The sequence below is a fragment of the Pelobates fuscus genome, chromosome 10, assembly GCF_036172605.1.
Source record: "Pelobates fuscus isolate aPelFus1 chromosome 10, aPelFus1.pri, whole genome shotgun sequence".
Lineage (NCBI taxonomy): Eukaryota > Metazoa > Chordata > Amphibia > Anura > Pelobatidae > Pelobates > Pelobates fuscus.
The window spans coordinates 69,605,840-69,631,384 of NC_086326.1; the positions used below are offsets into that span (position 1 = coordinate 69,605,840).

The window sequence follows — 25,545 nt, forward strand, 5'->3', positions numbered from 1 at the left end:
CATGTGTCCGCCCGCCGCGGCGAACGCGAACAAGCTAATTTCGTCGGGAACTGTCCGCCGGCGGACAGTTCGGTACATCACTAGTTGCTACCTGTGTGGGTGGGTGGGCAGACTGATAGGTGTCCTGCGGCCGCATGGAGACCTTGGATGGCGGCCGCAGGGGAAGCTCTTCTGGCGGCCGCTGGGGGAGCAGGCTGTTCTGTCTCTGCTCCCCCTCTCTCGCGCGCTAGAAATAGACCGGGGCCGGAATATGACGTCATATTCCGGCCCCGGTCTCATTAAGCTGCGCGCGAGGGGGAGCAGAGACAGAACAGCCTGCTCCCCCAGCGGCCGCCAGAAGAGCTTCCCCTGCAGCCGCCATCCAAGCTCTCCATGCGGCCGCAGGACACCCACATGTCTCCCCGGCCCCAGGTGCCAACGGCCCACCGGGAAATTTCCCGGTATCCCGGTGGGCCAGTCCGGCCCGGGCAGGGGGACTAGCTGTTATTCCAGACACTCCCCATGCTGGCACTGCTATGGACGGCTATTACGTCCATGTAATCATGAGGTCCTCGCAAGGACCTCATGATCACATGGCCCAGGAGGGCCGGATCAGCAGCAGGGGGACTCCCTGGGATGTCAGGTAAGTCCCCCCCATCGCGATCGTCAACGGAGGATCGCCAGCAAGCAGGTAAGTGGCCAGGATGGCGGGGAGGTACTATGTCACCCACCGGCGTTTAGAGCTGGGTCCCCAAGGATGGCATAGCACGCCCAACATCCTTAATGGGTTAAAAGTGTGATTGGGCCCCTGTAATATGGCCGATGCTAGGAGGAAGTGACAGCCGATCACTTCCTCCCAGCTATAAGGACAGAGCCCACGCTGGAGGGAAAAGGAGGTGGAATGCAGCAAATGCAGCTCGAGGAAGAGAGACAGAAGTGAGCTGCTGCTTCAGACTCTCACTCCCACCAGCCTCATGCAGGAGCAGTAGGACCCAAAGTAAACCATCCTCCTGGACACAAAAGGTAAGCTAACAGGAGGGTGGCTGCAAATATAATAATTACATGTATGTGTCTATATGTATGTATGTATGTGTCAAGGTCTCTGTATGTATCAGTGTGTGCATCTGTGTGTCAAGGTGTGTATATGCCAGTGTGTATATGTGTGTCAGAGTGTGTGCATATGTGTGTGCATGTGTCAAGGTATGTGTATCTCTGTGTTCGGTTGTGCATCTGTGTGTGTGCATGTGTCAGTGTGCATATCTCTATGTCAATGTGCATATCTCTGTATCAGTGTGTGTATGTGTGTCGATTTGTTTATCTATGTGTGTGTATGTCAGTGTGTATATGAATGTGTGTGTGTATACCACTGCCTTCCAATAGTAACAGTACGTAAAAATACACCCCTACATGCACATACATACGATATACTAAAACAAAATGGTGAGAGAGGCTTTATAAGAAGTAATGTCATTGCTGCGTCACTTCCACATTCTATACATTAATCTGCCCATAACGAGAGAAACAAAGATGGTGCTTCGGGAGTGATGTTGCGTCTGGTCTAATATCAGGATGGAAACAGCTGTGGGCACATGCCCTTCAATACCGCGGCGGCCAATTAGGGACGAAATACGGATACAAACACAACAACCCTCCAGGAAGCAGGTATCCCAATTGATAAAACCCTCAGCCCTCTCGGACAGCAAAGAACTACAAAGAACTATATTTGGACTGGTATCATATTTATTTTTAATGTTTTACATCTTTTTTTATTTTCAGTTGGCATATGAATATAGTATATTAGCTTGTACCTGAAGTCCAGTGGATTCTTGCCGAATTCTGCTGCAAAGAAGGGTAGTGCTCCCCTAAAGACACACGCATCATTATACTAGGAGCCTATAATTTAAACTTATGTACATTCACTTAATTTTAAATTTGTTTGAAAAGCAATCTATATACTGGCGTTTTAAAACACTTTGTGTTTTATTAAATGATTCTGCTAGCAATGCATCAGCAACAAGATGAAAATAAATGCAAGGCACAACTAGTTTCTAGATATGAGATACAATCATTCACAATAACAAATTATAAGTCTATTAATGTGGTTAAATATGACTTACACAAACATGTGAGCATGAGAAAATTAGAAAAAAAACGTAAAAAAGAGCATGTTACACAATATATAATTAACTTACTACTCGAAATTCATGCATCAGCCAAATTTAACAAAGTTCGCTAAGATCTATTATATTGTTTGTACAAAACAAACTGGTTCTGCTTTTTAATGTTATCAAAAAGCAGAACCATTTAAAAAGGAAAAACTGATTCATTAAAAAATGTTTTTAAAAGAGATTCCTTTTTAAGAGCAGTCATATAGTTTTACTGTATTTGTGAAATAGCATATACATGGATGTAACAACTAATATAGCAAAGCTCTTACAATTAGGCACGTGTAAACAATGCTACTAAGTTATAAGCAGTTCTTTAAACTAGACATTTTAATCACAATATATGGTAAAAGGCACATTACATCTGTAAATATTGGTATGTTGCAGGAAATAGTATAGATTCCATAAAGTTGTTGTTTTTTCTGCATCTAATATCTTCTACTATCACCCAGTCCACTTCATCTCAATAAAGTGGTGTGGGTGCAGTGTTCCTGTGTTTACATTGCTGGGTTACGTCCACTTCTTGTGGCTGTCAAATTGACAGCCATTAGAGGCGCTTTCACTGCACTGACCTAGTAAAACTTATTTATGTGATGCAGAAGCCCCCATAGGAAAGCATTGAAGCGGGGACAGTTAAATGTTCCCCGCTCATGTGCATTAGATCCCCAAAGCTCCACTATGAGTAGCATTGGATTAAAAGCTATACTGTCTTTGACTCTACTATTGCAGTAGATAATAATGTGGTCTCTTTCTCGGTGATTACAGCTCATCATGATCTTTCTCAACATGAATACCAATTACTTTACGTAATCTTGCCCAAAATAACTTCTGTCCATTAGGATCTTCTGGCCATTCCAAGTAGGTTTTTTTATCTAACAGTTTGGTCAGTCTGTGATAGCATTGAATCTCTTCCTTGGAGATCTTATCAAGGAATATCAATATGAGAGAATTATTATTCTCTGCTACAAGTTTGTAAGTTGCCATTCGCAACTCTAGGGAGCACCAATAACTTTGTAGGTAACTATGTGTAATAAGGCAGATAGTCCACCTGCTTTTATAGATACTGTCCACTATATTCTCAACTATGTCTCTGCCAATCTCAAAATCCCGATTATGGATGCACACTTTAAAAAAAGGGGGACCATTGTTTTCCAGATTGGGAAGTAACTCCTCTGTTATCCACTGTTCATTAGTGGTATTATAGGAAACAAATACATCATACTTGTATTGTTCGTCTTCTTTCCGGCGATTCAGCCAACATTTCACTGTATAGAATAAATATAGGGTATACCACCAAATGCTTTCATGCAAGAGAATTATCAATATAAACAGTATCATGCCTACAAATGAAGCTATAAAAAGTGTAAATTGCAAATCTGCTGTACAGCTATCTAAGAACGTTGACAATGTGGAGTCAGGCGTTTTTGCTCTAACCAAACACTTCTGATCATAGAAATCAATGAATGAAACTTGCTTGTTATACAGGAGCCACTGATTAAACCAATTTAGCTGACAGTTACATGCTAAGGTTGTATCATATAAATAAATATAGTTTAAGTTACTCATTGGGGAAAATGCCTCAGCTTTTATGTCCTTTATATTTTGATTTTCTATGAGTAAAAATATCACAGATTTTAAATCATTAAACATCATATTGGAGGTAAAATATTCCAATCCTGAATTTATCAATTGTAAAGTCTTAAGGTTTACTAAGCCCTGAAATAACTCATATGGGTTTATGAGTAAATTTTCTGCAAATTTTTGTGTATTATCTAAGCAAAGAAATTCAAGTTTTTCTAAATATCTTAATGATGAATTGATTGTGACCGTCGTTTCTAAAGGCTCGGTATAATATGCTCTGTAATATAGTTTTTCAAGATTTATGAAATTGCCCAGTACTGGCAGTGTTGCATCCATGCAGTCAAAAACAATGTTATTTAATAAATGCAACTCCTTTATTCTATGAAAGGGGAAATACTCACAAATGTCAACATATAAATATTGGGCATCTAATTCTAGGTTTTCTAAGTGAAACAAATTGTTGAAATTCTCATATAACAGCGTGATATATGTATTTGTGGTTTTTAGAGAAAGTTTATTTAGCGTATTAGCAATATGTTTTGACCACCAAATTTCTTCTACATCGTATGTAAAAGTAAGTGTAAGCTCTTCTATTTGATGTAGATCATAAAATGCCCACTCATCTATTGAATTTAACTGATTGCCATACAAATTTAACTGTTTTAAAGCAAATAGATCTGAAAAGGCATATTCTTGAATCATGTAAATGTGGTTATAGTCCAAATGTAAAGCTTCCAGTACCTTTAAACCACAAAATGTACAGTTTCTTATATCAGCAATTTGATTGTTACTCAGATCCAACATTTTTAGATTTTTTAGACAAGCAAATTGTCCTTCTTCTAATGATGTTATAAAGTTGAATGATATATTAAGGTAGAGAAGCTCCATTTTGATTGAAAATGTATTGGGACATACAGCCAATGCATTAATTCTGTTGTTGGATATATTAAGGTCGGTTACGTTTTTCAATTTTTCTATCTGCAAAAAAGACACCTTTTCTATCATGTTGTAAGATACATCTAAAGTCTCTAATGTTGAGCATGAACCGTTCGCTGTTTCAATACTAACCAATTCAGTATTCATTAGTCGAAGATCTTTCACTTTAAAGTATGATGCATATACACAAATTTCAATATACCCAAACTGTATATCTGCTAATGACATTGTGTCAACTGTCTCAATTCCAGCGTAAAATAAATCGTCAGTGATCAGTGGGTGAAGATTAATTTTTAAAAAAGAAAGCTTTGGAAAATTGCATAATGAATTATTTTCCAAGTAGTGTATCTGGTTTCTACCAAAACTCAGATTGCGAATACTAAAATTTACATAGGGATTACCAAGAGATAACCTGTCAGAAACGCAATCGACTTTTTGGAGTGTACTGATTTCATTCTCCACGAACAGATCCTGTAAGTATTTCAGCTTTGTCAAATGCTCTGTCAAGAGTGAAAATGATGTGATCTCATTGTGAGACAAAACCAATTGCTTCAGTTGTGTCAAGTCCCCAAACGTTGACATATTTACATCAGAAAACTGAAATTCATTTAATTTGAGCATTTGCAGGTTGTTAAGTCTTCCAAAGTCCAGTTTTCCAGTGATTGTGTAATGAAACGGGTGTATCCAAAGAGTGGTAAGCTGGGTAAGGCGTTCAAAACTTTCAGGTAAAAGCTTGAAATTGCCACGTAAATATAAAGATTTCAGGTTACTGAAGCGAGAAAAGATTCCAGTTTTGATGGTGACATCGGAAAAGTACATACAAAGCCAGTCAGTTTCTACTGGCACTTCTTCCAGGGAATTGTGTAGATTATATTTATCAACTGGACAATAGGCTGCAATCGTGAAATTCACTTGTGTAAAGTCATCACAATTATTAAACACGAGATCTGCATATTTCTCATATTGTCTCTCCATGACCTGACAAGGTCTTCTTACCAAACAGAAGCATGAAAGATGAATGGATGTGAAATAGAAAATCCATAATAGATTAAAATAACTGGAGCCCATGCTTCAATTGTTTTTTTTTTTCAGTACGAGAGTGTGTGCAAACAAAAGCAAAGTGTTTTACCCGAAAACAAGTGACACAAAACCAGTGACTTCCTGTTTTTAAAAAGGAACTCAACAAATGGAAAGACATTTTACTGAGCCCTGCACCGCTTTATATGAGGTGCAAAGATGTTTTTTTAAAGGCTGTCTTAGTTGCTTGCAAAATTGTAGAAAACACCAATCGAGGACTATCAAAGTCGGGTCCATTCACAAAAGTAAAACTAATTTGAAAGTTTCAATAATCAAGCTAGAACATAAAAAGGAAAATGTGAAGTATTAAATACAAAACCAGAGATAAATTCACTTGGGGTTCTTCACTCAACAGGAGTTAAATTAGAAAACATCTGTAAATCAGTTTTTTTTTTTTTAGTTATTTTTTTAAGTTAAAGGAACACTACAGTCACTAAAACAACTTTAGCTTAATGAAGAAGTCTGTGTGTATAGATCATACCTTTGAAGTCTCACTGCTCAATTATCTGCCATTTAAGAGTTAAATCACCTTTGTTTCTATTTATGCAGCCTTAGTCACATCTCCCCTGGCTGTGACTGACACAGCCTGTATGAAAGTAAAATGGTTTCATTTCCAATCAAATATAACTTACTGTGAAGGATTTTAGCTCCTGCTTTAAAAATTGAACTTTAATTACATACAGGAGGAGACTCCTGCAGGGTCTAGCAAGCTATTACCAGAGCAGGAGATAATAAATTCTAAATTAAACAGAATTTGCAATAAAGAAAGTGTAAACATTAAATCACTCTTTACATGACTTGTTTAGGAAGGCTGTGTAAGTCACATGCAAGGAGGTGTGGCTAGTGCTGTAGTTTAGCAACCAGCCAGCTGCTAAGTAGTGGCTAATGGCTACCATTATTTTATTTGGGACCACTAGCCTTTACTTAAAAAAACTATTTTGGAACCTTACCGTGGATTTACCGAAGGGCAAACTATTGAGTTTCTCTAGGCTTTTGTCCGTACTCAGAGTTCTCATATGATCTATTTTTGCTGCAATGCATTAACTTGACTCTCCCCAAGTTAAAAGAGTAATCCAGACTTGAAACCTGTGCTCACTGAGCCTAGAGGGGTATCAGCTACACCTCCCTGACAAGGCCTAAAGAAATCCAAAACAATCATCTGACGTTGCTGTATCTCTCATGCAGAAAGAACTTGCTGGCATTTCGGCTCTGGACTACCCTTATGGGTGAGATCAGTCTGACATGCCTTGGAGTATGTTCTCTCTTTAATGGCACAAGTGAGCAAAACCTATTTTGAGACCTGAGTGGGGATTTACCGAAGACAAAGCTATTGAGTTTCTCTAAGAGTTATCAGAGTTCTCATATTCTCTGTTTTTGTAACCTTTACTTAGTAACTGGTTTCCAAATAGTTTCTAACCATGTCTATACTGATCTTCAAAACACCAGCCTCATGTCTGCTACAAAGAAATTAACAGCTTACATTAACAGCTGAATCCCTATGCATCTGATAGGTAAATCCAGTTGGGAAAATTAGCTAGCAATGAAGAATTGCATCGAAAACCTAAAGCACACATTGAATCATATTAAACCATATCAAACAGCAATATAATTACAGAAATGTCCAGACACATGATAAAAAACATGAATTATTTTCGCCTTACGCCCAGCTTGTTGCCAAAATCTGTCAATTCCACCTTAAATACATTGCCAGCAGAAGGGTGCAGGATGAGAAAGGGTAATATTTTTTTTAGAATATTGTAAAGCACAGTGTGAGAAAGTGGTACAGTGTAGGGGGCAGGGTGAGAAAGGGTTACAGTAGAGGGGCCGGATGAGACAGGGTTACAGTGGGAGGCAGGGAGAAAAAGGGTTACAGTAGGGGGGGCAGAGTGAGAAAGGCTTACCTTCAGGGGGCAGGGTGAGACATGGTTATAGTGTGGGGACAGTACTTGAAAGGGTTACAGTAGGGAAGCAAGGTGAGTGAGATTTACAGGAGGGCAGGGAGAGAAATGGTTCTGGGGGAGCAGGGTGAGAAAGAGTTAACGTGTGGGGGTGGCAGGGTGTGGGGGGCTGTGTCCTACCTTTATTTCTAATATAATAAATCTCCTGGTGGTCCAATGTCTCTCCCTGGTGGTCTAGTGGTTTAACTATGCGGTTTGCAGCTCTGCCAGGTGCAGAGCTGCAGACCATGTGATGGAAATCTCGCAAGCCCCCAGAGTGTTGCCATGGTAATACTCTGGGTGCTCGTGAGACCTCTTTCACATGGTCTGCAGCTCTGCACCCAGCAATCTCAGCTCTAAGGCAGCTAGTACAGGCTATCTAGCTCATGCAGAGATGAGATATTAGAAAAGTTCAGTTTTCATTTTGCATTCATTAGGCTATTGTTAACTTTCCATTTGTTTATTCTGTTCTATTAGTTTTTTACTAATTATTTTTAACAGTGGAACGCTGATCAGTTAGTGGTGTTTTAAAAAAAACCAATGGCTTATCTTTCTGCATAGGATTTACTTAAATTTTTCCCGTTACAGGTCATTTACAGATTCAAAACTTGACATTTTTTAAATGGGATTATAACAATTATTAGCAGCCAGGGCCGCCACCAGAAATTTTGGGGCCCCTAACTCAGCTCAGGGTCTGGGCCCCCTGGGGCCCGCCTCCAAATATCGCCCACAGGGTCCGCCTCCAAATACCGCCCACAGGAATACACACACAGACACAAACACACACACTGATACAAAAGGACACAGATACATACTAACAGACACACATACTGAAACAGACATACACGCATACAGGCATACATACTGACACACACATACTGAGACATACACACATATACAGACACACAGGCATACATAGTGACAGACACATACTAACGTACATACAGACACACATGCATGAGGACCAGGACCGGCGCTACCCTAAGGCGACCCAGGCGGCCGCCTTAGGGCGCGCGGGTCCAGGGGGTGCCATCTCCGTTGAACAGAAGGAGGAGAGCGCCATTCGCATCGCTCCTCTCCTCTCTGTCACTGCGTGGTGCGTGGCTGAGCAGGCGGAACGTTACTTACCCGGTCTGACACGAAATGCTTCCTGTCAGACCAGAACAGGAAACCGGATCCTTCGCCACGGAACTCCAGCTCAGTCACATGGATGGCGGTGCGGAGGGGTCAGTGAAAGGTACGAGAAGATAGGTACAGTTGGGAGGGGCGGCAATAAAAGATACAGTAGGGAGAACAATAGTAAAAGGTACAGGAGGGGAGAGGAAGGAGACAATAAAAGGTACAGGAAGGTGGGGGCAATAAAAGAGACATGAGAGGAGGGGGGACAATAAAAGGAACAGGAGTGTAAGGGGACAATAAAAGGAACAGGAGTGTAAGGGGACAATAAAAGGTACAGGAGGAGGAACAATAATAAAAGGTAGAATAGGGATGTGGGGGACAATACAAGATACAGGGGACAACAATAAAAGGTACAAGAGGGGAGGGGGACAATAAAAGATACAGGACAGGAGGGGGGAAAGGGTATAGGGGTACAATAAAAGGTACAGGATGGGGGGGAAAAGAAAAGGCACAGGTAGGGAAGGGGGACTATGAAAGGTTCAGGAGAGGAGACAGTAAAAGGAACATTAGTAGGATTATGAAAGATACAGGATGGGGGACAATGAAAGGTACAGAAGAAGAAGGGGGGATAATAAATGGGACGGGAGGTTCAGGAGGGGAGGAGGTGAGACAATAAAAGGTACAGGAGGGACAATAAAAGGTACAGGAGGGGAGGGGGGGCAATAAAATGTACGGGAGAATATTAAAAGACACAGGAGGGCTGGGGGAAGAAAGAAACATACAGTGGGGTTGAGGGGGGGCAAACACAAAGGGGCTGGGGGAGAAAGAGTCGCACAGAAGGGTGAGGGGCTGGGGGGAAAGATGCACAGAGGGGCTGTGGGGGAGAATGAAGCACAGAGGGGCTGTGGGGGAGAACGAAGCACAAAGGGGCTAGGGGGAGAAAGAGATGCACAAAGGTACTGGGATAAAAAGACACACAAATATGTTGGGGAGAAAGAGCCACACAAAAGGGCAGGGGGACGAAAGACACACAAAAGGGCTGGGGGGAGAAAGAGAAAGGCAAAAGGGCTGGGGGACGAAAGACACACAAAAGGGCTGTGGGGAAGAAAGAGAAAGGCAAAGGGGCTGGGGGAAGTAAAAAAATACACAAGGAGGGTTGTAAGAGACACAGGAGAGATAAAATACAGCAAAGGGGACACACAAAGGATAAATGGGGGGGCAAGACATACAAAATGGGTTATAAAACACTAAAGGGGGTAAGTTAGTCAAAAGGGGGGTAAAAGACACACAGGTGGGGCGTGGCCTGACACCTAGCTGCATGGACGCAGTCGCAGTCTAACGAGGCTCCTGCTAACCGGGTGATTCAGGGCTAAAAATAACAGGACTGAAAAAAATCAAAAGCAAAACTAACGTCTCTCGACCCCTCAGAGATGTCGCAGAGGCAAAAAACTAAAGCTGCAAAGGCAGATCGAGCCTCCTTCTTCCTGACCAAGACAGCGACACCACACACGCGAGAAGGCCGCAGCCCGCTTGAAGATGGCGGCGCCGCTCGCTCCGAAGAGGACCCCCCTCTATCCCCGATGTCCTCAGATGCACTACCAGAGGACAGCCCGCTTACAACCCAGCAACTGAAACGAATGTTGTCAGAACTCACTGACACCATCCAGAGAAACATGGTGACGCAGATTCAAACCCTCACGACAGATCTCAGAAAAGAGATAATTGAGGTAGGCCAGCGTACTGCTCATTTAGAGAAAAGGATGGATGATTTTGCCGAGGCACACAACGGTCTCGCAGACAAGCTGCAAGAACTGGACACCGTCCTACACGACCATGCGGTCAAAATGGCCGATATGGAGGACAGATCGAGACGCAATAATTTGTGAATACACGGCATCCCAGAATCAGTGCTCAATCCAGCACTTAATACTTACATGCTAGACCTCTTCCAGGCGCTGACACCGGAGACCCATCCAGACCAGCTCATCATCGACCGAGCACACAGGCTGAGAAGGCCGAAACACCTGCCCAACTCCACCGCAAGGGATGTGATAGTCCGAGTCCACTTCTACCATGCTAAAGAGAGACTGGTCAGAGCATCCCGCTCATCAGGCATGCCAGATCCCTACCAGGACTTAAAAATCTTCACAGACCTGTCGGCTGCAACCCTACAATTCCGCAAAAGCCTGACCCCCCTCACGCTACGAGCAGAAGGGATTATATACCGATGGGGAGACCCTGCAAAGTTGCTCATCCAGTACCAAGACTCGCTACACGCTGTACACTCGCTGCCGGCTGGCAAGAAGAAATTTAAGTTGTGGGGACTCCAAGTTGCTATATTAGGTGACCCCAACCAAGCAAGGATACCTCGGATGTCCCCTGCCTGAACACAGAAAAAATGCGAGGCCTGCCTCTCCTCCCACTAGGAGAGTGTTAAGTATACTTCAACTGCTGCATTCAGAGCAGTCGTTAGTATCTATGTACTGTTGGTTAAGAAATGTTATAAAATGTTATGTTTTTTACGTTGCAACTCAGATAGGGAAGTTTGCGGCTCCTAGGAAGCCTCTGCATCCTCACACAATTAATAGAGGATAATAAGCATCTGTGCCAAAAGGAAGAAAGGGTACCAGAAACCCCAGATTGTAAATATAGTGGTTACAGCTATAAACTACACATAAAATACTCATAGCCCTGAAGGCCACACATGAGACACTCCAAACACCAGGCTCATTTCATGTACCCCCTCAATTGCGCCCAAGATCAGCTTGGCGCGCTCCAGCTCTCTCGTGTAGAGCTTAATAGGGGTTTTTACCCCTTACCCCATCCCCAGTTTATTCCTGTCAGGGTACCTGAAGTCTCTACCTCTGAGAGAGGTAGAGACTTAGAAGTTTATCCGACCAGAAGGGCTGTTTCCTCCGTTCCTCGCGGTCCTCCCGGTCATTTACACGCCGGCCGCGAGGGATCCACTTCCTTTTGTAACAGGACGCTCAGTAGTCGACGTCATGACGCCAACCCGGACCGACCTGTCACTCAATTATCTGGAAACTAATCAGGACTCGTCGGAGGCGTGTCTACTCCCCTGAGCCTGGGTATTAAACAGTGCTTCTCCCATTTGCTCATTGCCCTGTCGTGGTTCTAGCCTGTCTAGTCACTCAGTGCTCTTGTATTCCAGTTATCCCTTTGGTTCCGACCCGGCTTGTTTGTATTACTCTGCTTATCTCTGTTACCCTTTGACTCGGCTTGTTCCTCGCTTACCTGTCTTCTCGTTCCCTCGACCTCGGCTTGCCTTTGACCATTCTCTCTATCTCCGTACGTTAGTCCGGCCATTCTAAGGTCCGGTATACGTACCTTTCTACTGTTTGTACTCTGCGTGTTGGATCCCTGTCCCGATCCTGACATTACGACAGGGCCAATGGATCCTGCAAGCACAAACAGTCAGCTTGGTCCTTCCGATCCTAGGTTTGAAGCCATGGAACACAGAATGGATCAGATGGCCCTAGCACTACAGGCGTTATTATCTCGTGCTAATAACCCACCAGAGGAGACGCGTACTACTTCTATTTCCCCTGTGAGTTCAGGCCTAGAGGTAGCCACTGTAGGTGCCTCTTCCCGTATTACCCCACCAGTACGTTATGGTGGTTCACCTGAGAAGTGTCGTGGGTTTTTAAACCAGATCAGTATCCACTTTGAATTACAACCTCGCTCCTATCCTACAGATAGGGCAAAGGTTGGATTTATTATCACCTTACTCATTGAGAAAGCTCTGAGATGGGCCAACCCATTATGGGAGAATGATAACCCGTTAGTATATAATTATAATGCCTTTGTATCTGCCTTTAGAAGAACTTTTGACCCTCCTGGTAGAAAGGTCAATGCAGCTAGATTACTGTTGCGCCTGAGACAAGAGAACCGAACACTTGTGGATTATGCACTAGAGTTCAGGTCTTTGGCGGCAGAAGTTAAGTGGAATGAGCAGGCTTATATAGATGTATTTTTGAACGGGCTATCAGATGTAATCCTTGACGAGGTTGCTACTAGAGAGCTCCCTGAAAATTTGGAGGATTTAATTTCGTTCATTTCTCGTATTGATGAGCGTTTAGGAGAGAGACAGAACACTCGAGAGAGGAACCTTAGACCTTCCTTTAAATTAGCTCCCGCATTTCAAAGTCCTGATTCCACTACCTCACTGTTTCCTGAACCTATGCAGATAGGCAATACGCGCCTCTCAGAGGAGGAGAGACAGTACAGGAGAAGGGAGGGATTGTGTATGTATTGTGGAGTCAGAGGTCACTTACGCCTGAATTGTCCTAATCGCTCGGGAAACGCTCGCACCTAAGTTTCTCTAGAGGACAGGCCTTGGGTGTTTCTATTTTGTCCTCTACTCATAATTATAAAGATCACAGGCTTCTGCTACCAGTTTCTTTAACTTGGGAGAAGGGAGTACTAAAGACCATGGCTTTGATAGATTCCGGAGCTGCTGAGAATTTTATCGACCAGGCCTTTGCTACTAAACACACTATCCCATCCCAGTTAAGGGATACACCCTTGGCCGTTGAGGCCATAGATGGTAGACCTTTACTTGAGCCTGTTATCTTTCGTGAAACCATACCCGTTAACTTAACTGTTGGTATCTTATACGAGGAAAACTTATCGCTTATGCTTATTTCGTCCCCTTCTGTTCCCATAGTCCTGGGTTACCCATGGTTAAAGAGACATAACCCTATTATTGATTGGGAGTTAGGGGAGATACTCTCATGGGGCCAGGGTTGCCAGGAGAGGTGTTTACGGAGGGTTTCTCCATTGGCTGTAATTAACACACCAGGTTGTTCTACCCAGTCTACAGATATACAGATACCGCCTCTGTACCTGGATTTAAAAGCAGTATTCGACAAAAAGAATGCTGATACTCTACCTCCACACAGGACTTTTGATTGTAAAATTAATCTGCTACCTGGTACCATGCCTCCGAGGGGCAATGTATATCCTCTATCCACCAAGGAGAATTCAGTTCTAGAGGAATATATTCGGGAGAATCTAGACAAAGGATTCATTAGGAGATCTTCTTCTCCTGCCGGGGCTGGTTTTTTTTTTTGTTAAAAAGAAGGATGGTTCGCTAAGACCTTGCATTGATTACCGAGGTTTGAATAAAATAACCATTAGAAATGCCTATCCGATTCCCTTGATTACCGAGCTGTTTGATCGTCTAAAGGGCTCTAAAATTTTCACCAAGTTGGATCTCAGAGGGGCATATAACTTGGTGAGAATCCAGCAAGGACACGAGTGGATGACAGCGTTCAATACCCGTTATGGGCATTATGAATACACGGTCATGCCTTTTGGTCTTTGTAACGCACCGGCAGTATTTCAGGATTTGATTAATGAAGTTCTTAGGGAATTTCAACATGATTGTGTTATTGTGTACCTGGACGACATACTTATACACTCTAGAGAGATTGAGACCCACCACAGACAAGTCAGAAAGGTATTACACAAACTCCTTCAACATGGGTTATACTGCAAATTGGAGAAATGTAGTTTTGACCAGTCTCAGATAGACTTTCTTGGTTACGTGATTTCTGGGGAAGGCTTTAAGATGGATCCCGACAAACTCCAGTCTATTTTAGATTGGCCATTGCCTAAGGGACTCAAGGCTATTCAGAGGTTTATTGGTTTCTCCAATTATTATAGGCGCTTCATTAAGGGATACTCTTCTATTATTGCGCCTATTACCAATATGACCAGACAGGGGGCTGACACTAAGACTTGGTCTACTGAGGCTCTCATTGCTTTCAAGAATCTCAAGGAACTTTTTGCTTCTGCTCCAATTTTAGTCCATCCTGATACGACTCTGCCGTTCCTACTCGAGGTCGATGCCTCTGAGACAGGCGTAGGTGCTATTCTGTCACAAAGGTTAGGGGTGGATAAACCACTACACCCTTGTGGTTTTTTTTCCAAGAAACTATCTGGGCCTGAAAGCAGATATGACATCGGTGACAGGGAATTGTTAGCGGTCATTATGGCTTTAAAGGAGTGGAGACATTTATTGGAGGGGACCTTACATCCTGTTACTATTTTAACAGATCACAAGAACTTGTCCTATATTGGGGAGGCAAAGCGACTGTCCGCCAGACAAGCTCGTTGGTCCTTATTCCTGACCCACTTCAATTATTTGCTTACTTATAGACCTGGTTCTAAGAACTCTAAAGCCGATGCTTTGTCTCGCCAATATGAACCTTCTACTATATCTGAACCGGTTCTTTCCTCTATAGTTCCGAAATGCAATATTATCGCTAACACGAATCTCAGGATTCACTCTCCGTTACTTGCCGAGATCTTAAAGCTGCAACATCTAGCTCCTAAACAGACTCCCGGGGGTCGACATTTCGTTCCTCCTGCTCTGCAACTGGAACTGTTACAATGTTTCCACAACAGCAAGGTGGCTGGACATCCTGGCATTCGCAAGACCTGCGCTTTGATCTCTAAAGACTTCTGGTGGCCTGCTTTACGTAGGGATATTAAAGATTTCATCGGTGCGTGTGAGGTTTGTACGAAGACCAAGCAACCTCATACGCTTCCATGTGGATTTCTGCATCCCTTAGAGGTTCCAGAAAAGCCATGGTCCTGTTTGGCTATGGACTTTATTGTCGATTTACCTATCTCTAAAAAACAGACTGTTATCCTCACCGTGGTTGACAGATTCACCAAGATGGCTCACTTCGTTCCTCTGCCTAAACTTCCGTCTTCTCCCGAATTGGCAGAGATATTTGCAAGGGAGATTTTTCGTTTACATGGGATACCCTCCCAAATTGTATCTGACAGAGGTTCCCAATTTGTTTCCCGTTTTTGGAGATCCTTCTGCTCTCAACTGGGTATCAAATTGAATTTCTCTTCTGCCTATCATCCTCAGTCTAACGGAGCTGCTGAACACACCAACCAAAAGATTGAACAATATTTACGTTGTTTTGTTTCCGAACACCAGGACGATTGGGTCGGTTTGATTCCTTGGGCGGAGTTTGCGCACAACAATCTCGTTTGTGATTCTACTCATTCAAGCCCCTTCTTCATGAATTATGGCTTTCATCCATCCATTCTTCACTCGGTTTCTCCTTCCCAAGGGGTACCGTCGGTTGATGTTCATGTTGCCAGTTTGAGGAAGTTGTGGGATCAGACTCGACAGATTCTTCTGCACAATTCTATGCTGGTTAAGAAACACGCTGATAAACGTAGAAGGCCGGCTCCAGTTTTTGTTCCAGGCGATAGAGTATGGTTGAGTACAATAAACATTTGTTTAAAAGTGCCTTCCATGAAGTTCGCTCCTCGTTATATTGGACCTTACAGGGTTCTGACTCGAATTAACCCAGTTGCGTATCGTCTAGCTCTCCCATCTGCCTTACGCATTCCTAACTCCTTTCATGTTTCATTGCTGAAACCGCTAGTCTGCAACAGATTTTCCTCCACGGTATCCTCTCCCCGCTCTGTTCAGGTGGAGGGTCAGGAGGAGTATGAGGTCAACTCTATCATCGATTCTCGAATCTCCCGGGGGAGAGTACAATATCTGGTCGACTGGAAGGGATATGGTCCTGAAGAGAGGAGTTGGGTACCTCAAGAGGATGTTCATGCCCCTCGCCTCCGCAGGGCGTTTCACTCCCGCTTCCCATCTCGTCCCGGTTCCTTCCGCCCGGTGGGCGTATCTGAGAGGGGGGGGGTACTGTCAGGGTACCTGAAGTCTCTACCTCTGAGAGAGGTAGAGACTTAGAAGTTTATCCGACCAGAAGGGCTGTTTCCTCCGTTCCTCGCGGTCCTCCCAGTCATTTACACGCCGGCCGCGAGGGATCCACTTCCTTTTGTAACAGGACGCTCAGTAGTCGATGTCATGACGCCAACCCGGACCGACCTGTCACTCAATTATCTGGAAACTAATCAGGACTCGTCGGAGGCGTGTCTACTCCCCTGAGCCTGGGTATTTAACAGTGCTTCTCCCATTTGCTCATTGCCCTGTCGTGGTTCTAGCCTGTCTAGTCACTCAGTGCTCCAGTTGTATTCCAGTTATCCCTTTGGTTCCGACCCGGTTTGTTTGTATTACTCTGCTTATCTCTGTTACCCTTTGACTCGGCTTGTTCCTCGCTTACCTGTCTTCTCGTTCCCTCGACCTCGGCTTGCCTTTGACCATTCTCTCTATCTCCGTACGTTAGTCCGGCCATTCTAAGGTCCGGTATACGTACCTTTCTACTGTTTGTACTCTGCGTGTTGGATCCCTGTCCCGATCCTGACAATTCCCTCCTTAGTTCCCTCTTTCCCCTACCTAACCAGGTTTACCTCAAAATTAACAAGGGACACACTATCCCACAAACGCCGTACATTACGACCCAACAGGAGCAACCAGATCGTTATGTCCGTGATCTACTTGCTATCTAGGTATAACTACAATATGGGCAACCTGATTGTCTTCACTCTAACCTCAGTTCACCTTCACTCAACATACGCCATAGCGAAACCTGTCCCCAATTACCATAAGAGTAGTAACGTATAATGTGAAGGGGTTGAATACTCCAGGGAAAAGGTGTTTATAGCTCAAGGATTTGATAACATCTAAAATATACATTGCATGTATTCAAGAGACCCACTTTAAGAAGGGCTATACACCTAAGATCTTTAATAAACACTTCCCAATACAATACCATGCGCTCTCGGCAACCAAAACCAAGGGCGTATCTATCCTAATACATAAAGACGACGCATTCACTATCCAGAGGCAATATATAGACCACCAGGGTAGATTCATAATCCTGCAGTGCCTCATTAACGCAGCCCAATACACGCTGGTCACGGCATACTTCCCGAATGAGAATTCCAATCAATACCTTAAGTCCCTGCTAACGAAAATCGACCAATATCGCCTAGGTAATCTATTGCTCTGTGGCGACTTTAACTTTACCCAATCACCCCTGGACAGATCAACTCAGAGGGGCAATAAAACTCAATTATCACAGGACAAGACCCACAAGAACATCACCAAGACACTCTTGATGCATGACCTCTATGATGTTTGGAGAAACAGGGACGGAACTCACCCTACAATATGACAAACTAAGAGACTTGACAGCGGACAAAACTAGGAGACTACGCCATAAACTAAAGGCTACTGCCTACCATCAAAGCGGTAAAGCCACTAAATTGTTAGCAGCGAGATTACGCAACAACTGCAATGTACAAAAGATAGCACACCTTATAAATGATAGGGGTCAGAAAATACTAAATCCCAATGACATATCTCAAACCTTTGCGAGATTCTACGCCAAACTGTACAACTTGCACCTCAGGACAGGTACGTATAACCCGACTGAAGATAGCATCTCCAAATACCTCAACCAGATACACTTGCCGCAAATCACACCCGAACAAGCTACAGCACTCCAACAACCCATAACCTTGACCGAAGTCAGCGCACCCATCAAAACCCTGCCTCTGGCAAATCACCCGGAGCTGATGGTTTCACTAACATATACTATAGGAATTATTTTTTTTTGACATTCTTTATTTTCCATTTTATGTAAGGTTGTACAAAACAGTGAATAAGCAGAGCTTTCAAAATAACATTTACAGTGTGATACCCCCACACTAAGAGCTGTACATGGGTGCCCACAATCTGGCCTTGGTCAGGGGCTAATAGGTTCCTTAGGTGTGTGTTCAGCCAAACTACCCGTTTCTATATAGATATGAGGCGGCCTGTAGGGGAGCCGTGGCAGCTGCATCGTACATGAGGTCTATGGACTCTATTGATAAGAGGTGCTGCCAGTTGGGGGTGTAGACTCGAGGGGCCCCAAGCCCACCTCCAGCTTCAAGGTATTTTAGTCATAAGCTCAATGCTCCTTGCCACCATGTTTGGCGGGGGGCTCTCGGATCCAGCCAGGGGGTACGATTATATGAGTGTTTTTATTGTCGTTCCTTCGGTCATGTCGTAAGAAGTGGCGTAGTAGTCATGTTAAGTGGACATGCAGTCCCTCTATCTCTGTCGTCAGTATGCAGAGAGCGACTGTAGGAATATGTGTACCCTTAATTGTGGTGTCCCTCTCAAAGGGGAGGTGTGAGTCGGTCGGCAGTTCGTAGGTCGGTCGTTAGCTGATCTGTCTACCTATCCCATCCCATCGTCTGGTCGTCTGAGTGTATGGAGGGGGGGGAGGAAGAGGGGGTCAGTCCCACCCTCTCTATCCGTCCGTATTGTAGAGAATTTGAAGATTAATGTCTCGCAGGATGTAAGTCGTGTCATGGTCAGCGAGGGAGGGGTGAGGTGGGGGGGTAGGGGAGGGGGCGGGAGGGGGGGTGTAGGGGATCGGTCGGGAGCCGGGGATCCACCGCCGCCCGTCGGCCCGTGGTTCGAGTTGTGCCCCCCGGCGCGTGCGACTCCCGATGCGGCTCCGGGAGCCCTGCGGGCCATGTAGTCTATCCAGGGGCCCCACAGTCGCGTACATTTCTCTCCTGTGCCGTGCAGGTCTGCCGTGAGGCTTTCCATGTGGAAGATGTCTTCTACTTTCTCCGTCCACTCCCTCGCCATCGGCACCAGCTGCGTTTTCCACTTGGTGGGGATCAGGCTCTTTGCTGCATTCAAAAAGTGTCTTGTTAGGGACTGTTTGTATCTGCCAAGCTGCATCCCCGTGTGATGGAGCAGCATTGGGAGGGGCTGCAGCGGGACATCGGAGTCCAGGATCTCCACCAGTTGTCTGTGTATTTGTTGCCAGAAGGTGCGTATGAGTGGGCACTCCCACCAGATGTGCAAGTCTGTTCCATCTGCTGTCCCACATCTCCAGCACTGGGCTGTCGGGGAGAGGCCCATGCGGCACAGTCGAGCCGGCGTCCGGTACCAGCAAGTCAGGATCTTATAATTAAGCTCCCGAATTTTGGTGTCTACTGTGCCCTGGTGAGTCAGGGTGTGGATCTTCTCCCAGTCAGCTTCCGTCAGGACAGTTCCCGTGGCCTGCTCCCATTGTGATTGATAGGGGCACGGTGGTGGCCGTGCGGCCCGTATGAGTTCGGCGTAGAGGACCGAGACGCCCCTTGGCAGGTGAGCTCCCTCTGCGAACAGGGACTCGAACGAAGTTAGGTCCCTGTGTATGAGCTGCCGTCCAGGAAGTGCGTGGCAGGATCGTCGGATCTGGTGATATCGGAATCGCAGCAATCCTGTCGCCTGGGCTTGTGCCAGCAGGGTTTCGAGGGGCTGGACTTGACCATTTGTACACCAGTCTCTCAGGTGCAATCCGTCCGGGCGTCCCATGCCCTCCACATCTCTCGGTGCCAGCCCTCCCGCTATATCCGGGTTATAGACCACTGGTGTCAGAGGGGAAGGGTTGGTGGAGAGGTTCAATTTGTACCGCAGGCTCGACCACACTCGCAGTGTAGCTGCTACCAGTGGGTGTTCGCGGATGTCTCTAGTCTGCAGGGGACGGGAGAGCCACGTCACCAGCGGGATTCGTCCGTGCGTCTGCGCACGTTCCAAGTGGACCCAGTGTCTGTCCGTGTGGGCTACATGCCAGTCAATTATGCGTTGGAGATGTGCGGCATGATAGTAGGACTGAAGGTCCGGGAGTCCCACGCCCCCTCGATGTTTCGGTTGGATCAGCTGCGTGCGTTTGAGTCTGGCCGACCCAGCCTTCCAGACAAATCTTCGGATGTCCGTATTCATAGTGTTAAAAAAAGCCTGGGGGAGTCGAATCGGAATCGTCTGAAAGAGGTACAAGAGCCTAGGCAGGAGGTTCATCTTGGTGGCATTGATTCTGCCGACCCATGATACACAAGAGGCGCCCCATCGCAGCATATCCGAGCACAGTGTTGTTTGTAATGGCAGAAAATTTTCTCGGTAGAGCGCACTCAGGTCCCTCGTCAGCCAGATGCCTAGGTATTTGATACGGTGCGTACACCACTTGAAGGGGAAGTTCTCTCGTAATTGTGGCAGCTGGCCCGGGGGCAGGAGCTACTATAGGAAATTTGAAGATACATTGGCACCCCACCTATTGAGAGTTTATCAACAGGCCTCCATGACTGGTTACCTCCCTCCGGAGATGCTTATGGCCACAATTATCACCATCCCAAAACCCGGTAAACCCGCAGATGACTGTAAAAACTATCGCCCGATCTCCCTCCTTAATACGGACGCCAAAATATACGCTAAAATCGTGGCAAACAGACTGGGCGGATTGCTGCCAGAGCTGATTTGTGATGATCAAACAGGGTTCGTCAGAGGGAGACAGGGCTCGGACAATACGTACAAACTGATGCATACCCTGGAGCAGCTCCGGAGGCCTGGCCGAAGGGGTCTGCTACTAGCCTTGGATGCGGAAAAGGCGTTTGACCGCCTCAGCTGGGCCTTCTTGAGACAAGTTCTAGTGAAATATGGTTTCCCCCACTAGACCATCACCCAAATTTTTGCACTGTACTCGGCTCCCAAAGCTAGAGTTCTACAAGCCGGGTTCCTTTCGGACCCTTTCAAATTATCTAATGGGACCAGACAGGGATGCCCACTGTCTCCACTGTTATATGTGTTAGCCCTAGAGCCACTTTTGGTCGCAATAAGATCCCACCCCAATATTACAGGTATCCAAGTCGGATCTAGAGAAGTCAAAATAAGTGTTTCGCAGATGACATCCTTCTCTACATAAATCGACCAACTGAATCCTTGCCTCACATCATGTCCCTCATTCAAGACTATGGAGCACACTCCTACTATTCTCTCAATACCTCCAAAACCCAAGCACTTAGTATAGGTGTACCGGATAGCGAACTGATAGGCCTAAAAAGGTCGTACCCCTTCGATTGGAGAAAACGACATTACATACCTTGGGCTACTATTTTCTAAGAAACAAACAGAGCTATACATGGGCAATCATGTTAGAATTTGGAGGGAATGTAACTTACAACTTAAAAGATGGTCACCTCTTTATTTAACGTGGACTGAAAGGATAATGGCAGTGAAGATGTCTATCCTCCCCAAACTGCAATATATTTTTAGAACTCTCCCGATACCCGTCCCACACTCCTTCTTCAAATTAGTTGAAAAAGATGCAGATAACTTTATTTGGGCTGGGTCTAGGCTGAGAGTAGCTAGGAAACTTTTACAAGCTCCTAAAAAGATAGGAGGACTGGGACTACCAGATGTGAAGGCCTACTACCACGCATCCATACTGTCCTCGTTACTTCCCCACCATACGGATAAGACACCCCCCAGTGGGTAGAGATAGAAAAACACCTGCTGAAGCCCTTCACATTACCCAACATTATGTGGCTACCGAAAGTATGTCGCCCGACTTTGCCACATCCATCCGACTTAATCGCCCTAAAGCTACAAATATGGGATAGACATAGATCAATGCTTAGCTCTCTCACTAAAATTTCACCAGCAATGCCAGTGGCGGCCCTCCCGTATTGTATACCTACCTTTCATGCCAACCCTTGGCTAGATAAAAAGCTAACACACCTTTATCATATCCTCCAACATGGGGCATTAAAGGAATTCTCCACACTGAGAGACACACATAAACTCCCTCTAACCTCACAATTCTCATACTTACAACTGAGATCATTCCTCCACAGGTCAGCGAGTACTGGTGGGAAATTGCAACCCGATAAGGGACAACCCACGATGTGGGAACAAATATGTATAAATGGGTCATTACCACTTGCATGTAAACCGACCTCCATGTGTTACCGACTCATAGCCAACTGTATTCCATTCCCTGCTACCAATATAGCACAACAATGGAATATAGACCTGGGAGAGCCTATCTCCCCCACACAATGGAATACCCTATTCCAAGACATTAATCAGCTACTCACATCCACTTCTCTGGTGGAGCAACAGCGTAAGAGTGTGTATAGATGGTACATGGTACCAACACGTCTTCATAAATTTTACCCTAATAGCTCCCCCACCTGCTGGAGATGCGGAATATTAAGAGGAGATGTCCTCCATATTTGGTGGCACTGCCCAGCCCTTAAACCGTTCTGGTTGGAGGTCCATTCATTCCTGCAAAACTTGACTGGCATCTCCATACAATTTACGCCCCAAGTATATATAACACTACTCCTCCCAAGCGAAACCCCTAGAGCTAAGAAGAAACTCATGTATCATGTCCTCCTCTCAGCTCACAGGGAGATTGCAAGAACATGGAAATCTAAAGTATGCCCGCCCTTCTCCAAACTAATAGCTGCTCTGATAGAACAAAGAGCATATGAGGGTGCTTACACTAAACTGTGGCCCCCATCCCATACCTCCGCAAAGGCGTGGGAGATTTGGGACACATGGAGATCGGGTCAATTGGGTTAATCCCGATGGAAGGGAATTGTAGATCTTGAGATTAAAAAGTGGGTCGAGCCGACCTTGGACCCTAGAGGGAACGAATGCACATCGTATATCCATATCCATTCTGTAATGGCTATCTGTTCGGTACTGTATGAACATATTATGTGAAGTATACAAAACTATTTCTGCTACCCCCCCCCCCCTTCCTCCTCTCTCTTCTGTACCCCTCTCCCCCCCATCCACAGCATATGTCATCGTTTACGACAGAAAATGCCAATAAAAATTGTCAAATAAAAAAAAAAAAAAAAAGACACACAGTTGAAGATAAAAAAAATTTTGACGGGGAGGGGGGTGGCAAAATTCATCTTCGCCTGTGTAGTCAAAAATCCTTGCACCGGCCCTGATGAGGACATAAAGACACATACATACACACTGACATACATACAGACACCTACATACATTCATACATACAGACATACTGACAGACATACAGACACTGACATCCATACACACATACATTCATAATGGCATACAGACACACATTCATAATGGCATACAGACATACATTCAGACTGACATACATGCATGCAGACATCCATACACACAGACATACGTTCATAATGATATGCAGGCATACATTCATACTGACATACAGACACACATATATACATACATAATGACATACAGACATACATTGATACTGGCATACATACATGCATACAAACATACATTCATATATACATGCATGCAGACAGACAGACATACATACATGCATGCAGACAGACAGACATACATGCATACAGACATACATTCATACAGACATGCATACATACAGACATACAGACAGACATACATACAGACAGTCATACAGACATAAATGCATGCAGACATACATACAGACATACATGCATACAGACATACATACAGAAATACAAACAGACATACATACAAAGACATACATACACATACACACACACACTTACCTTTTCTTTGCAAGAGGGTGGCTGGAGCTGATGGAAGTAGTTGGCATGGCTCTCCCTGACTGCCGGGCGCGCGCTCCTCCCGCGCGGAGTGAGCTGGGAGGAAGTGACACCGCAGTTCCGCCGCTACACATGGAGCCCAGGCAGCCGGGCCCCCCAGGGCCGCCGGGCCCATGACAACCGTTATAGTTGTCACCCCCTGATGGCGGCCCTGTTAGCAGCGACTGAACTCAACTCAAGAACAGATACGAATAGAAGTTTTTGGAAAATAGACACGTTTTGACATGTTTTATGCTGTTCTATTTCCACCAATCACTTTCAGCCTTGGTTTTAAGATGTTATACATGCATTTTAACATTTTCAGTAACATCAAATGCCAGTCCCATCAAGCTGTAAAAATCTCTACTCTTTTGTTTAAAGTGATTGTTTCATTATGTCAATACTCTTATACCTCTGGCTGCTGTGCGAGCCTTGAAATCCCAAGACCCTCTGACATTCTCAGTTGCAGTGGAACGTTGTGCGCTCTTCTACCTCCTCCAAGGATGCTGTGCGATGTTCTCCAGAACAGGGAAAGATTGAGCAACATACTACACATGTCGGAGAGGCCGCAAGGTAGCCAGGTTATTATGGCAACCCTGTACGTTTAAGGCATCCTTAAAGTTAAGGTGCACTGTAAATACCCTAATTTAATACAGGTCCATTAGGTCATAATTTTATGGCAAGACAGGAGGCTTCATATTTGCTTTACCTTCTGTACTGAAAGCTCCAGCAGCAAAGAAGCAGTTAACAGAACTTTTCAAAACAACCAATCAGAACAAATAACAGCAGTATAAAACAACTTAGGTCTAAGGACCCTCCCACTTACTCTTTCTTTGCTGCTGCCTCCAGTTGAGCACTCACCAACTCAGAGTTGTCTCTGCTCTGGGTTGTTTTTTTCTACATGTTATTGGATTTGCTGGGTTTATTTACTGGGTTATTGTATGTTATTATCTGTGCCCTGTGCAGGACTGTTATGTGGGGTGGGTGCCCTGCTCCTTTTTTAAGGGTTTGGGTTTCTGTCTGCTCTGCCCTACCTCACCATACAGGTTTTTTCCCCCTGGGGCTCCCACCCGGCCGGCCCTCGCACTAAACATTCCGGCGGTTCCCTCCTGGGGATGCTTACCTCTACCGCCCCCATCCTCCCTCCTTTTATTCCCAGTCATGTACCGAGCTGTTTTCACCGTTAGAGGCAGCCGCGCTCGATTTTGTGCCCGCGGTGCCCATTTTGTTGGAGCTGCAACGGCCATTTTTTTGGAGCCACGTACGTTCCGGGTGACCCTGCCTCACTCACCCCATGGTCCTGCTGCTTACAGGCCGTGTGGCCAGCCTTCCATCTCCCTGGGTCCCCTCTGTGGGTTGTTGCTGCCTCTGGCAGTGGAATGCATGCAGTGTATTAGTTTTTTCCACAGGTCATTATAAATGTTATGCTCTGATCTCACTAC

The 25,545-nt window shown here is 45.1% G+C and overlaps 1 protein-coding gene across 1 annotated transcript; it reads right to left on the reverse strand.

Moving 5' to 3' along the window:
* Positions 1 to 2,867: 2,867 nt before the first annotated feature.
* On the reverse strand, positions 2,868 to 5,636 carry LOC134574748 (toll-like receptor 13). The gene has a single exon (XM_063433842.1). The coding sequence runs from the start codon at positions 5,634 to 5,636 to the stop codon at positions 2,904 to 2,906; it is 2,733 nt and encodes a 910-aa protein (XP_063289912.1). The 3' UTR covers positions 2,868 to 2,903.
* Between the last annotated feature and the right edge of the window lie 19,909 nt (positions 5,637 to 25,545).